Here is a 14,634-nt window from a genome sequence, read left to right as displayed (position 1 = left end):
TAAACAGTCAGAAAAATTCCTGCCTGTGTGAACATAGCTAAAGAGTCAAAGGACGGAAGAACCATAGTTAAATTCTGACCAGTTGGGTCAAAAATCTTGTTAACAGAACGTGACCAACCCAACATGCTAGTAAAGATCTTTTCAATTGTTGACACTGTTGAAAATCCTCCCCTACCTTCACAACTTTTACTATAGGGCCTACCATAGACTCTGATTAAGCAAGAGGTGTTATAATAAAAAGAAAACCAACAAACACTGTCGATGCCTATGCATCTTTGATGCTTGGCCCATAATAATGAAAAGCTCACTATTTAGTCAATTGAATTATCTCTTTCTTTCCAGACTGGACTACAGTGGACCTTCGAGAGAGTTTTTCTTCCTGCTGTCTCAGGAGCTGTTTAACCCATACTACGGCCTGTTTGAATACTCCGCTAATGACACATACACTGTGCAGATCAGCCCCATGTCTGCGTTTGTTGAAAACCATTTGGAATGGTAATACTTCTTCTTCCTCTTTAGAAATTACACCTTTGTGAAATGAGAAAGTACCCTGAATTCTCATGACAAAGAAATAAACAGTTCTTTCATTTGACCCTGTTCTTGTTTTGTTACATGCTGCTTTTATTGCCAGTACTGTTTTGATTCATGGACCATATGTTGTTTGTTTCAGGTTCCGTTTCAGTGGTCGAATTCTCGGCCTGGCATTGATTCATCAGTATTTGTTGGACGTCTTCTTCACCCGCCCATTTTACAAAGCACTCCTCAGACTGTGAGTGGATCAGAAACCTGCTGCATTTGCAGTTCAGAAATCTCAAATTTAACATGCAGTATATAGTAAATGTATAAGTCAACAAATTTAAATGACAAATGTATGTGCTTATTACACAATACATGACAGTAAATGAGAATTAGTGGTGCACCATTTTTTCAATGCCTGATATTGGTACCAATATATAGAAATCAGGTTTTAGTTCTTGATTAGCGGTGAACTGACAGATACGATAACTATGGTGGGTGAAAAGGCCAATAAAGATAATCAACTAATCGTTTTTAAAATCGATTTCTAGAATGTTGACAAATTCTTAGGCTTTTCTTACTATGATGTGCACAGACATAGAGGCTACAAGAGTCCCAAAATGAATGCAATCCCAGATGCAGTGTGTGTTCAGCCAAAATCCCAATAATATCCAGAAACTTTGAACTGTAAACAAGCCCAAAACACACAAGTGGCTCTTATTTTGAAATGACAGAAACTTGGCTCCATTACAATGCTCTATATTTAAAAATTAACCAAATTAACCCTTTTAGCCTATTTGTTCACTAGGTGAGGTTTTTTATTATTACTATTCAGAAGATATTAAGTAGGATGCACGATTTATGTGCTGACGGGGCACGTTTCCATATAGTCACAGTTTTCTTTGCATGCCCTCGCTTCAGTTTCGAACACTTGATAATTTAATCAAAATAATAAAATATGCATTGAAATTAAAATAAAAATATGAAAATTGTCAATAATGAATGATTTAGATACGGCAAATCCCCACTAGATTGTTAATTACAAATAAAAAAAAACTATCGGCAACTAGCGGTATAGATTTTTGCCGATAACCGATAGTATAAAAAAAAACTTCTGGTACTGATTAATGGATGAAAGATTTCGATATAGCAAATCCCCACATATCGTCAACTTTCATTATAGATTATTGCAGATAACTGAAAGTTCCAAAAATCAATTGGTAAAATATCGATATATTGTCTACCTCTGTAATGCTGATTTATTTGCTGTCGCTTGAATTAAAATAGGGCTGTTTTCTCTGGTGCCACCTAAAAATCTGATTATTTGCATATCGAGATTGTATGAGTTTTTGATATTCTGGACAGCAAAAAAGCACATCGGGAGGTGGTTTCAAATGCGATTGAAATCAGATTTTTTTTCTCAGTCCGGATGCTCTGGCTGCTCAATTCAAATTTCAAAGGGTCTTTTGTGTCGCTCTTAACACGCTCTTATCACAATATTTACCAGTCTCCTCCGAGTTTTTCTTGTGCGACGGAGGTGTTCTGCACCGCTACTGGACAGGGTGTCTATTTGGAGAGCGAGATGATGCACCATTTTTCCCTCATCTGTTTTGAAAGCATCATCATATGGGTACGCCTACGTTGTTACCAAAGCAACCCATGCAGATACGTGGGTTATGTCTGAACGTGCAAATCTGATTTGATCACTTACAATTAATAGTGCAGACAGTCTGCCTGAAAAGATCTGAATTGAGAAAAATCTGATTTGCCTGCAGTCTGAACTTAGCCTTAGTAATCCAAATGTTGAAAGATTTTAACCCTTATGGAATTTAATGAGAGCAAATTAGATTTGCTCAGTAAATTATCTATTTACAATGATTTTGGTTGATTTTGGAACAGGCACAAAGGACAGATCACACTTCTGTTAACTGGCCAAGTGGACACCGTTATCTGCGTATAATACCGATAATCTCGAATGTCGTTATACAGATCAATTAATCTGAATGCATGAATTTCAGTTGTATATTAGGTTTAAAAGGTGTTCATTGTTACTCTACATTATTTTCAGAGCCACAGATCTCAGTGACCTTGAGTACCTGGATGAGGAGTTCCACCAGAGCTTACAGTGGATGAAGGACAATGACATCACAGATGTGCTGGATCTCACCTTCACTGTCAATGAGGAAGTGTTTGGCCAGGTGGGAGAATCCAGTGTAATACTAAGCCTTTTGAAAGTAAATAAAATAAAAAAATATGTGTGTTGAGATGAGGTGTACGTGTGTCAGGTAACAGAGCGAGAGCTGAAGTCTGGCGGGACAAATGTGCAGGTGACCGAAAAGAATAAGAAGGAATATATCGAGCGGATGGTGAAGTGGAGAGTGGAGAGAGGTGTGGTGCAGCAGACACAAGCTCTGGTCAGAGGATTTTACGAGGTAAACATCTTAATTGTCTGTTTTACCCTCTCTACATCTCTACCTGCTTTATGATATCTACCATTTAACCATTTGTCCTGAATGTACAGGTGGTAGACTCTCGTCTCGTGTCAGTGTTTGATGCCAGAGAGCTGGAGTTGGTTATAGCTGGAACAGCAGAGATTGATTTGAATGACTGGAGAAACAACACAGAGTACAGAGGAGGTCAGAGCACACAATTGCACAGTGTCGTACTCACGCAAATATACAATTACATGCACAAATACTCTTACACATCAAAACACTCTTACCTAAACAACAATCCAAGCACATGCCCAAATCACTCTCTTAGCAGAAGAACCACTTTGGACAGGAAATACAGATATGTTCTAATCAGTCAGGTCTACGGGTAATTTTTGTTCTGTAAAGTCTTACTGTGTCACTGTCTACTCACTGTCAGGTTATCATGATGGGCACATTGTCATCCGGTGGTTCTGGGGTGCAGTAGAGCGCTTCAATAACGAGCAGAAACTGCGCCTGCTGCAGTTTGTGACGGGCACCTCCAGCGTGCCATACGAGGGCTTCACCGCCTTGCGTGGGAGCAACGGCCTGCGACGCTTCTGCATCGAGAAATGGGGCAAGATCACGTCTCTCCCGAGGTACAGTGACACACTCAGCTTTCACATTTTCAGTGTGCCGTGTTGACTTAAGATAGGGATTATAGAGCTTCCGTTCATTAACAGTAATGAGATGTTTGACATTCAAATGACAGTTCAAAATGGCAAATATCTAACAGTGAATTGAAAGAGCTTAGATTTCAGAATTGCTTCTCATACCATTGAGCATAGAACTCCTGCAATGTTTTCCCTAGCCGTAGACCTATAATGCCAGGGCGATTAATGGGCATATATTTGATCATTTTGAGTTTATTGGCATTGGTGGATAACCATGTTTATAACAATAACTATGAACATTTTCTGTTTTTAAATATTATTAGTGAATTTTGAATAACATTTGCATGTTCATTTTAGCTATTTTGTGTACGTATCATTTGCTAAATCACAATATTTAATTATATATCATGGTTGTTAGGGGTAGAAAACATATTAAAGAAATTATATGGCAGTAGTCTTGAATTTTCTGGTTGATAGTGATGTCACAATATGGAAATATTTATAATAAAAAAATAAATAAAAGAAAGTTACACTAATAATAATAATTAAAGTCACTTTTTTGTTTAATATAAAAACAAATTTAACCCCTTTCACAAATTTGAAAAACTGTTATTTTTATATTTGAACAGTCATGTATATGGTAATAAAACAACCTTATCATTAAAGAACTATTTATTACAAATTGTATTATTTATCTCTTTTATCTCCACGGTATTGTTTTTCTTTATCGTTCAACTGAAGCGTTTGCTTTTATTCTGAAGCTCAGGGAGAGATGTTCTCTCAGTCAAGGGACAGGCACATTTACATGCAAAAGTAACTAATGACAGATAAAAATAGACCATGAGGGATATTTTACAACTCATATCCGTCTGATTGGAAAATGCATTCCATACCATGCATTGGCATTTCGCATAACTGCAATATAGATTTACCGGTTCACACATCGCCCACCCCTAGTCATTGTATTTATCTACCATGCTGCCCTCTTGATATCAGCATTGGCCATTGGAAAAACCCATATTGGTTGACCCCTAGTTCATTGTATCTAGAAAACCTATCAGGGAATTTTGAAATGTTGCTTTACAGGCCTGAAATAAATGATAGAAATTGATAAAATCTCTTGATCTTTAAAATAGATAAATCATCAAAATGAATGGGCATAAAGAAGTGGAAACCATGTGGGGATCAATCCAAACGAGACTTGATCATAGAAATGTGTATTTAAACAAGTTGCTTATGTATTGTGTCTGCTTTCTCAGGGCGCACACATGCTTTAATCGGCTGGATCTTCCTCCGTATCCATCCTACACTATGTTGTACGAGAAACTTCTAATCGCTGTGGAAGAGACCAGCACTTTTGGCCTTGAATGAGGACTTTACACAAAACACATTTCTTCTCGTGACACACTGTTTCTAATAATTATCTAATAGCGTGCCGTGGACTGTGTCCTTTGTTCGTTTCTTTCATTCGTTCAGGACACTTCTGCATGCATAACTCACCTGTGCAGGTGTACAGCGTGTAACGGGTTTGTACAAATGAAGCTGTGTATGCAATAGTGAAAGAGAAGCCTTCAACCTGCTTTAACACTCAGGGCCTGACCTCAACTGGAGTCTTTTTTCTGTTCGCACATGATCATTTCAGCACCGAACGTCATGGATTCACTCACGGCCAGCTGTGTTTTCTGTTGTTGCAGTTATAAAATGTTGAGAATTGTAAAGTTAAAGTTTTGTAAAGTTTTGGGATAGTTCACCCAAAAATTTTAATTCTGTCATAATTTACTCACCCTCCTGTCGTTCCAAACCAGTATGACATTTTGTCTTCTTCTGTGGAACACAAAAGGATATGTTTGGTGAAATGACAACCTCGCCATTCACTTATATCGTATGCAAAAATAAATAAGTAAAGATATAATGAACGTGAATAGAGACTTATGTGCTCCACAGAATAAGAAAATGTCATACAGGTTTGGAATGATATGAGGGTGAGAAAATGAAGTCATCATTGTTATTTAAGGGTGAACCGTTTCTTTGTAAACCAAAATTGGTGCACTGACACAATTTGCTTGAGGAAGCAGGTGGCGTATTTACTGTAAATTTGTGCACTAGTGCAAAGTTCCCATAATCTCACCAAACACCACTATGAACACTGAGGGTGACCGCATCATCACAGGGAATGACAAAACAAACTCATGTCACTTTGCAGGAGTCAATGGAGGATTGTAATAGAAAGACTGGCAAGCATTAGTTTGACACTTTATTTATCATGTACTAATCAATGGATTCTTGTTTTAAACCTCAATTATCATAATAATCATAATTCCTATGAAAGCGTTAAAAACAAGGGATGGAAACTGTCAGCTTAACAGGGTGTTAATGGCGTCATGCTCATGTGTTGTTCATGATGTTTGATTAATTGTTGACTGATGGTAGTTTTCCATCCATTCATATTTTTGATGCTTAGGTGTGTTCAAAAACAGTGTCCCACGTCCTCACCTGCCACAGTGGTAGGACAATTAAAGATTCCTTTATAAAAATCCTGAGCAACGCAACAAAATCACAGCCAATTAGAACATATGTTGAATATACGTTCAGCTGAGCATAGAAAGATGAAATGCCGTGTCACTTGTCGCAATTGTGACTAGATTGGATGGGATCGCATTTATTGCTTCTCGACAGTGTAAATTGGATTGCAGACAGGAAATCATTCGTTTCCAGAGGAAGTTTGTGATTTCAATTAACGTAAATGATAATGACCTTCGCTAATGCGTTGTTAGCATGTCCTGTGACATGAGAGTTTAACAGTTTATATGATCTCTCAGATGCCGTTGGCATTATGGGAAGTTAAAGGGATGGTTCACAAAAAAATGAAAATTCTCTCATCATTTACTCACCCTCATATCACCCCAGATGTGTATGACTATACGGGCCATTATTGCAGTGATTAATGACTAGCTCTAGATGGACCATTCAGTTTTGTGCCTGGAGTTAAGAGGTTGTTTTAAACATGTGCTCACTAAAAATAAAGACTAAATGACCTTCACTGAATTACAGGAAACACCACTTGAGGATTGTTAAGTTTTCAGTAAAAAAAGAAAAGGAATCACTGTTATCGAGTGTTTTTGTCTTGTTTTCCATTTAAAAATATCGAACAATCCTTAAAACAAGATACATTTACCTGAGAAGCAACATGTAAGATATTTCTTGAATACAAGTGTTTTTTATATATAAGTGTATTTTTTCATTTTTTATATATTTTTGCCGGTGCTTCAAGACAAAATACCCTTAAATTAGAAATGATATTCAACTTTCTCTGAAAACACATTTTAAAACTTCTACAGTAGGCTATAGCTTCTCAAGTAAATGTACCTTGTTTTAAAGGAATTTTAGGAATTTATATGGGAAAACAAGCCAAGAAAGACAGTTTGTTGTCGTGTACAATGAGCTACCCTCTCTCACCTTTTTGTTCACTTGATTTCAATGTATATGTAACTCACAAAATCAAACACTCTCTTTTTAATAGAGCACTCATAAGCTTCTCCTTCCACCTTCAGGTCTGGGAGGATAATTTATGTTAAAAAAAAGGCCTTAAATATTTATCTGTTTCTTACCCACACCTATCATATCACTTCTGAAGACTTGGATTTAACCACTGGAGTCGTGTGGTTTACTTTTATGCTGCCTTTCAAATTTTGGACCCTGTTGACTTTCATTGTGCGGACCTACAGAGTTGAGATATTCTTAAAATCTTTGTTTGTGTTCAGCTGAAGAAAGAAAGTCGTGCACATCTGGTATGGCATGAGGGTGAGCAAATGATGAGGGAATTTTCATTTTTGGGTGAACTATCCTTTCAATAGAAACTATGAGAAAGTAAATTTGATTCATATTAGTAAAAAGAAAACTGATTTGTTACCAAAATGGACAGATTTTCAAAACCTATGGCCAGTTGTGCGGCCAACCAAAAACTTCAGGCACAGACTTGTTGCTCGTCTCTTAAAAATGAATGACTTCCGATTGCTGCAATTTGTTGTCAGTGAGAACACACCACAAGAATTTAAGTTACTTCAAACGTGCCCTAATTTGCACCCATTTCTGCAATGTTTGTGAAATATGTTTTTATGACTTGTAATGAAGATGGTGATGAGAGGATTTTAAGAAATGTCACACATAGTTATATTGTGCACGCAGTTCTGTGTTTCAGCTATTTGTGTGTGTTATGAGGAGAGAAAGGATAGTGAGATATTATGGGATAGTTTCAAAGTATTTATTTATTCAAAAAGGAAATTGCCTCAAAAGTTCGTAAACTTTTTCTGAAATGTAAGAGTGGTAAGAGTGTGAGTCGGTTTATTGATGGCTGTATTACTGTGCAGACGTTTTCATCATTGTTCATGTTTACATTTTCAAATGACGTGGCGTGAATTATTATACATGAAGATCGTCATGAATTGTCTTAACATGATGCCACTTTAAATGTGCATGTGTTTTGTGTATTCTCAAACTTGGAGTGCAGAACTAAATTAATCTTTTTAATTTAATTTTGTAGTATTGCCTTAAAAGGCATTGGTTAGTCCAACAATGCAAATTGGCCTCATTTAGTCACCCTCTTTTGTTCCAAATGTAGCACAGTAGTTTGAATTTGCGGAAGTGTGGATATGTTTTTAAGAGCTATTTATGAGGAGAAGATTTTCAGTGAATATTCTTAAAATTCAGTCTTTTCCTAACACAAAGCTAACGAATGGCTCCAGAAGACTTGTAAAATAGGGCACAGGTTGGATAGGCATCTTAATTATACTTTTATGAAGCTTTATGGCATCTATTCCCAATCACTTTTATTGTTTATAAAAGAAGAGCTTTAAAGTGCGACTCCTATTGTGTTCAACAGAAGCCAGAAAGTCATATGGGTTTGGAATGACATGTGGGTGAGTAAATGATGTCAGAAATTACATTTTTTGGTGAACTTTTCCTTTAATGAACTGAAAGAAAGAATGGCTTGATTGTTTCAATAGAAACAATAACAAAATGTGATTTAATTCTGCTTAAAATATTAAGAATGTAGAGAAAAGGCATTTGTATGACCAATCCCTATTTAGAAATTATAAAAATGTATATCAAATGTGTACATAATTGCTAAAACAGCCTATCTATGTAAGATCCTAAATTTAAAAGTGTGACGCATCAGTTCAAAAACAAACAGTTCCTCTTTTTCTTTTTTTTTTTTTTTAAACGTGTCTTCATATTACTATTTATGTAATCATAGTCCAAAAAGGTATGTATGAAATTTATATAACTTTATTATAAAAAATGTGACATTGTTGCCAGACTTTATCAAAACCTTTTACACTCGCAGCGCTCTGGGAATGTGACAAATTAAGAGACAGTTCTGGAACATTACTGCCTATTTCAAAACATCTAAATGTGCTTTAAGAACTTGGCTTTCTGGGAGATACTGAAAGATTTGGCTCCTGCTTCCACACCAGGCACATACACTAATCTGCATGTGTCTTTTAACACTTTAATCAATGTCTATGAAAGAAAATATGGGGACATGTACAAATGTTTTGAATTGTGCATATAGTCTGAGCTCTGTATATATAGCATCACACTGTTAACGAATGTCAATAAACCACTTTCTAATGCATGGCCTGAACTTACTTGCTCAAAATCTGTCGAATAAGGTCAAAAATCGTACTTGATCTGAAAACACTTTACACAACACTTGTGTGGGGGGGGGGGGGGATTTTCCATTTCCTTTTTTGATTTGTAACTAGCAGCACCTAATAAACATGCAAAAAATTCAATAAATCTAGACCAAATAGTTTTCCTAAAAATGTATGTCCACATATATGGACATCGAGAGCAAGTTGTGTCATTTTAAATAATACCAAGCTATAGAAAAAGTGTTTGTTTCCAGGAATGTTGGTTATTCATGGTTTGAAGACATTACAGACATTACATCAGAAATTAGCATAACTGATATTAATTTAAAGTTAAGGCCAGCATCATCCAATCACTCCCAACCATGTTAAAATAAAATGATACATTATAAATTCTTAATCTATGTACTGATTATCATTGTCCCATGTCTGCCAAACACGTTGAGTAGTCCAAACATAATCTGCAGCCTGAAACTGAACTTTTGGTCAGATTTTAGGAGTGAATGCACTGAGCTGCATAGAGAGCTATAGGATGCTCCCTTGCTCCCTATTTAGTGAATGATTTAACCTCCAGTGTGCTGTCTGTCTGCACTGGTCTCAGAAAAGTTTGAAATGCATCTGATTTTCCTCCTAACTCCAAATACAGCCTCTGAAATCAACATTTTTGGGCTTTCGGATGAACTCATTGAGTCTCAATATGATAATGCACAGTGAATAAAGGATTTCTAAGGAAAAAATGCACTAATGTTCACATTAGTGTACATTCTGTTCAGCAGCGTGGTGTTTGCTGATTCGATCTCTAGAAATTTTAAAATGGCATATCAGATGAAACTAAAGACTTTTGATAAAGCAATGTAAAAACCTAATTTGGTTTCTTTACGGATGTAGTTTTGTTGGCATTTCTCCCAAAGACAAACTCCGCTGTGGTCTGCACCATGTTGTTTTGTCACATGACTCGAAAGTTTAACCCTTTACCGACTGGGCTTATATGAATTTAAATTATACGTTGCATATAGCAAAGCCAAAATACAACGTCCATGCATGTACGCTGGGTCACATGAGGTTATAGGTCTTTTCCATCAGCCCATCATAACACCATTTTGTGTTTGAAACACAGTTTTCTTCAATGCCGTGATATTCAAGAGAATATCCGGCCAACTGAAATGCACTAAAACAAGTCAGACAGCACATCCGTAATCATAGTAACATCTGTAATAAATTCTCACAGATTAATACAAAGAAGTCCTGACATACAATGAATGGTTTAATCTTTCATTGGCTAAACATTGGGATATAATATAGTACACACAAAATATTACTGGATAAAAACAGATTGGAAGGACATATTTCCATGGATATTTTGGCAGATGAAAGCGAGGACAGATGGTCCCCAGAGCTCTGTGGAATATCAGGATATTTTTGGAGCAGGGTGGTTTTCGGGATGAAGATGGGATTTTAAAGGGCTTGAGAGATGGAAAGTTTGAAACATGTGGGCGGCTCAAACTCAATGTGGAACGGTAGATATTTAGTTGGATTCAAAATGGTTTCATTCTGCATTGAAGATTAAGAAGACTATGGCTATAGTTCTCTGGCCTCAATCTTTCAGCCAATAAACTAATGAGAAAAGATGTAGATCATGAGAGAGAGAGAGAGAGAGAGAGGGGACAGAGAGAGAGAGAGAGAGGGTGGAAGAAGGTTGAGGACACTGTGTGGCTAAATTTGGCTATTGTTTATTTGGATGACGAGTGCTCACTCCTGTTAATTTAGGTCATTCATACATATTGGTTAAGATTCAATTTTGTCCAATGAAATAAGAGCTAACCGAAGTCCCAAGGGTGCCACAATGAATGCACCAGTTTTTCTACATGTTGCATCTGCTGGTTAGAATTGGAACCATTAAATCTAGATTAGTTGTTATTGACAAAATGTTCAAAGAATTGCAGTATGATGGATTAATTGTGCACTTACTAATTCTAGTTTCCATGTTTTATACAAATTCACTTTTAAAGTAAAGCAGCTTTAGGTTATTATTTTTAATCATGTTTTGACTCATTTGTATGCACCCGCTCTAGATTAAACTATAACATATCTCTTGCTATTAAATGTACATGCCAATGTAAATATTACAATAAATGTTAAGATTAAGCAGCTATTGTGTGTACAATCCAGAGGATTTTTTTTTAAAATATGTCAAGTCAACGAAGACAAATAAGATGTATAAATAATATTCAAAGATAATTAAATAGACAAAAAATTATAACCTGTAATATTAATATCTTTAATGAAGCACACAACAGCAAATATTTACAAAACAAATTATACACATCTAATTTATCCAAGCAGTTCCAATATAAAATTCTTAAAGTGAAACAACTTTTGTAACTCCAAAAAAAAAAAAAAAAAAATATATATATATATATATATATATATATATATATATATATATATATATATATATATATATATATATTTATATATATATATATATATATATATATATATATATATATATATATATATATATATATATATATATATATATATATATATTTATATTTTTTTTTTTATTTTTTTTATTTATTTTAGTTCTCAGCTTCAAGAACACATGCTGGAGGCGCCATCTAGTGACAAAAGAGCTTGAGACATTTACAAGATCAATCCAATGAGGACAGTACTGCATTGCTTTGTAAGCTTAAAAACATCTCTGATCTGGTATTTCAAGAGGTAAAAACAGAGCACCTGTTTATGCGAGTGTCTCGTGGAAGTTGTGTAGAAATAACCACCAGTCCTTGAGCCGGTAATGGGGATCTTTATCTTTAATGGACTAATACGAGGATTAATAAAATGCAGAACAATAGTAGAGCAACTGTGCATATCCAGTTTCATTTCTACTTATAGAAAACTCTTATGCTGTTTGAGAACATAACAGCTGGATTGTTGCTGATCCAAAGTGGTCTACAAGCTCTAACCAGCTTAACCAAGATGTTCTAACAGGTTGATCTTGGTTCCACCATCTGGTAGTCCAACTAATCAACCATCTAGATCAGCTCAAAACCATGCAACAGCAGCCACTATCTTCAGCTAATGCTTAGACCCTGACCTGAGTGCTGCTGTGGTCCATGCGGTTGTGTCGGTCAGATAAATGGATGTTGTGGATCTTCAGAGGAGGAGCGCCCAGACTGGCCATGGCAGTCTAATTATCGTTTAGCTCTTCCAGGGTGAGACGGTAGTACTCTGATTTAGCTAAATTCTCTGAAAGAGACTGAATGAATGTGTTGATCATTTGTAAAACAGTGTTCCAACAGGTAATTTGTCCTGTAATGAATGCACCTGCACTGATGACTCACTCTGCATCAGCTAATACATCATAGCACAGCCACTGCCGGTCACCATGGTGATGGTCATCTGCTGCAGGGGACTGATCAATCGACTCCTCTTCACTTCAGCTGGAGAAACTCTTTATGGAAATCTGCATCCGGTTTCCGGTTTCGTTCTGCCAAAAACTTTGATCATTTTTGGTTTTCGTTCCTTGAACCATTTTTAGTCCCTGGCAGCAAGAATGCGCATCAGCACTAATACTGTTGAATTTATAATCAAATTTTAACCACTTAAATTTAAGAGGCAAATTTGCAAAGCAAAATATGATGGACCGAATATTACCTGTCAAATAATAAAGATTAAATGAAAAAAATCTTTTTACAACTTTATTGTTTAATTCTCAATGATGAAATGTTGTGTGAAATGTTTTTGAAATATTCAGTTTAAATATCAACCTATATAAAATTGCACCACCCAAAATGCAAGCACTGTCAATGCATTGCGTTTATTTTTTATTTACTGCAATTTGGCAACTTTTTCTTTTCAAAGTCATTTGTCATTCAAATACTTCCATACTATAAAACAGCAGTGATGGTGATGAACATAAATGGCCTTGAAAATACAAACTGGGTTGTTTTCACAGGGGATTTAGGAATGGTTGTAACAAGATGGTATAACCGTGGTCCTTTGGTATATTCAGTGCATGGCTCTAAAAAGCATTCATACACTTAAGCCACACTTAAAACTGAGTGTTGTTGACTTAGATAACAAAATATCAAACCAAGTAGCATGTGCAAACAAAAGATCCTCGAGTTTCACTTTTATCAGCCTTCTTGCAATTACTTTTAACCAACTGGTCCTTATGTGACTTTAGTGGATTTACACTCACTGAGCACTTTATTAGGTACACCTGAAAATCTACCTATTCATGCGATTATCTAATCAGCCAATCGTGTTTCAGCAGTGTAATGTATAAAACCATGCAGATATGGGTCAGTAGCTTCGGTTAATGTTCATTCACATCAACCATCAGAATGAGAAAAAATATGAGATCTCAGTTATTTCTACCATGGCATGATTGTTGGTGCCAGACGGGCTGATTTGAGTATTTCTGTAACTGCTGATCTCCTGGGATTTTCACGCACAAGTCTCTAGAGCGTAAAGAGAATGGTGAGAAAAACATCCAGTGAGCGGCAGTTCTGTGGACGAAAACGCCTTGTTGATGAGAGAGGTCAATGGAGAATGTACAGACTGTTTTGAGCTGACAGAAAGGCTATGGTAACTCGGATAACCACTCTGTACAATTGCAGTGAGCAGAATAGCATCTCAGAATGCACAACACGTCAAAACTTGAGTCGGATGGGCTACAACAGCATAAGACCATGTTGGGTTCCACTTCTGTCAGCCAAGAACAGAAAACTGAGGCTGCAGAGGGCTTACCATTTGTGTAGAAATCCAGATTTGTCAGACCAGGCAATATTTTTTTCAATCTTTAACTGTCCAGTTTTGGTAAATGTTGTACATTCAGAAATGCTCTTCTGCATAGAACTGTTGTAACACGTGTTTATTTGGTTTACTGTCACCTGCCTGTCAGCTTGAACCAGTCTGGCCATTCTCCTCTGACATTAACAAACCGTTTTCGTCCACAGAACTGCCGCTCGCTGGTTGTTTTTCTCCTCATTCTCTATACACTCTAGAGACTGTTGTGCGTGAAAATCCCAGGAGATCAGCAGTTACAGAAATACTCAAACCAGCCCTTCTGGCACCAACAATCATGCCATTCTGATAGTTGATGTGAAAATTAACTGAAGATCCTGACCCGTATCTGCATGATTGTATATATTCCCCTGCTGCCAAACGACTGGCTGGTTAGATAATCGCATGAATAAGTAGATGTACAAGTATTCCTGATAAAGTGGCCAGTGAGTGTATGATGAAATCAGTTCCCCTCACAGGTGTCCTGGGACAGTAAACACTTCACATCAGTACATCAATACAGTTTGTCATAATTCTGAACTGTTAATACATTTGTATCACTTAAAATCAAACAAATATCTTTATGTG

General features: G+C 36.3%; 1 protein-coding gene across 1 annotated transcript in view; it reads left to right on the top strand.

The window, feature by feature from the left end:
• The window catches only part of LOC127649596 (E3 ubiquitin-protein ligase HECW1-like), a 72,916-nt gene extending 63,686 nt beyond the window's left edge, over positions 1-9,230 (top strand). Inside the window, exons 23-29 of the mRNA XM_052134781.1 lie at positions 343-495; positions 671-769; positions 2,585-2,714; positions 2,802-2,948; positions 3,038-3,152; positions 3,388-3,586; positions 4,861-9,230. Coding sequence (XP_051990741.1) covers positions 343-495; positions 671-769; positions 2,585-2,714; positions 2,802-2,948; positions 3,038-3,152; positions 3,388-3,586; positions 4,861-4,972 — 955 coding nt within the window. The 3' untranslated portion in view covers positions 4,973-9,230. The remainder of the gene's footprint in view (positions 1-342; positions 496-670; positions 770-2,584; positions 2,715-2,801; positions 2,949-3,037; positions 3,153-3,387; positions 3,587-4,860) is intronic.
• Positions 9,231-14,634: the final 5,404 nt, after the last annotated feature.

The sequence above is a fragment of the Xyrauchen texanus genome, chromosome 9, assembly GCF_025860055.1.
Source record: "Xyrauchen texanus isolate HMW12.3.18 chromosome 9, RBS_HiC_50CHRs, whole genome shotgun sequence".
Lineage (NCBI taxonomy): Eukaryota > Metazoa > Chordata > Actinopteri > Cypriniformes > Catostomidae > Xyrauchen > Xyrauchen texanus.
This window is presented reverse-complemented; position numbering and strand designations above follow the sequence as displayed.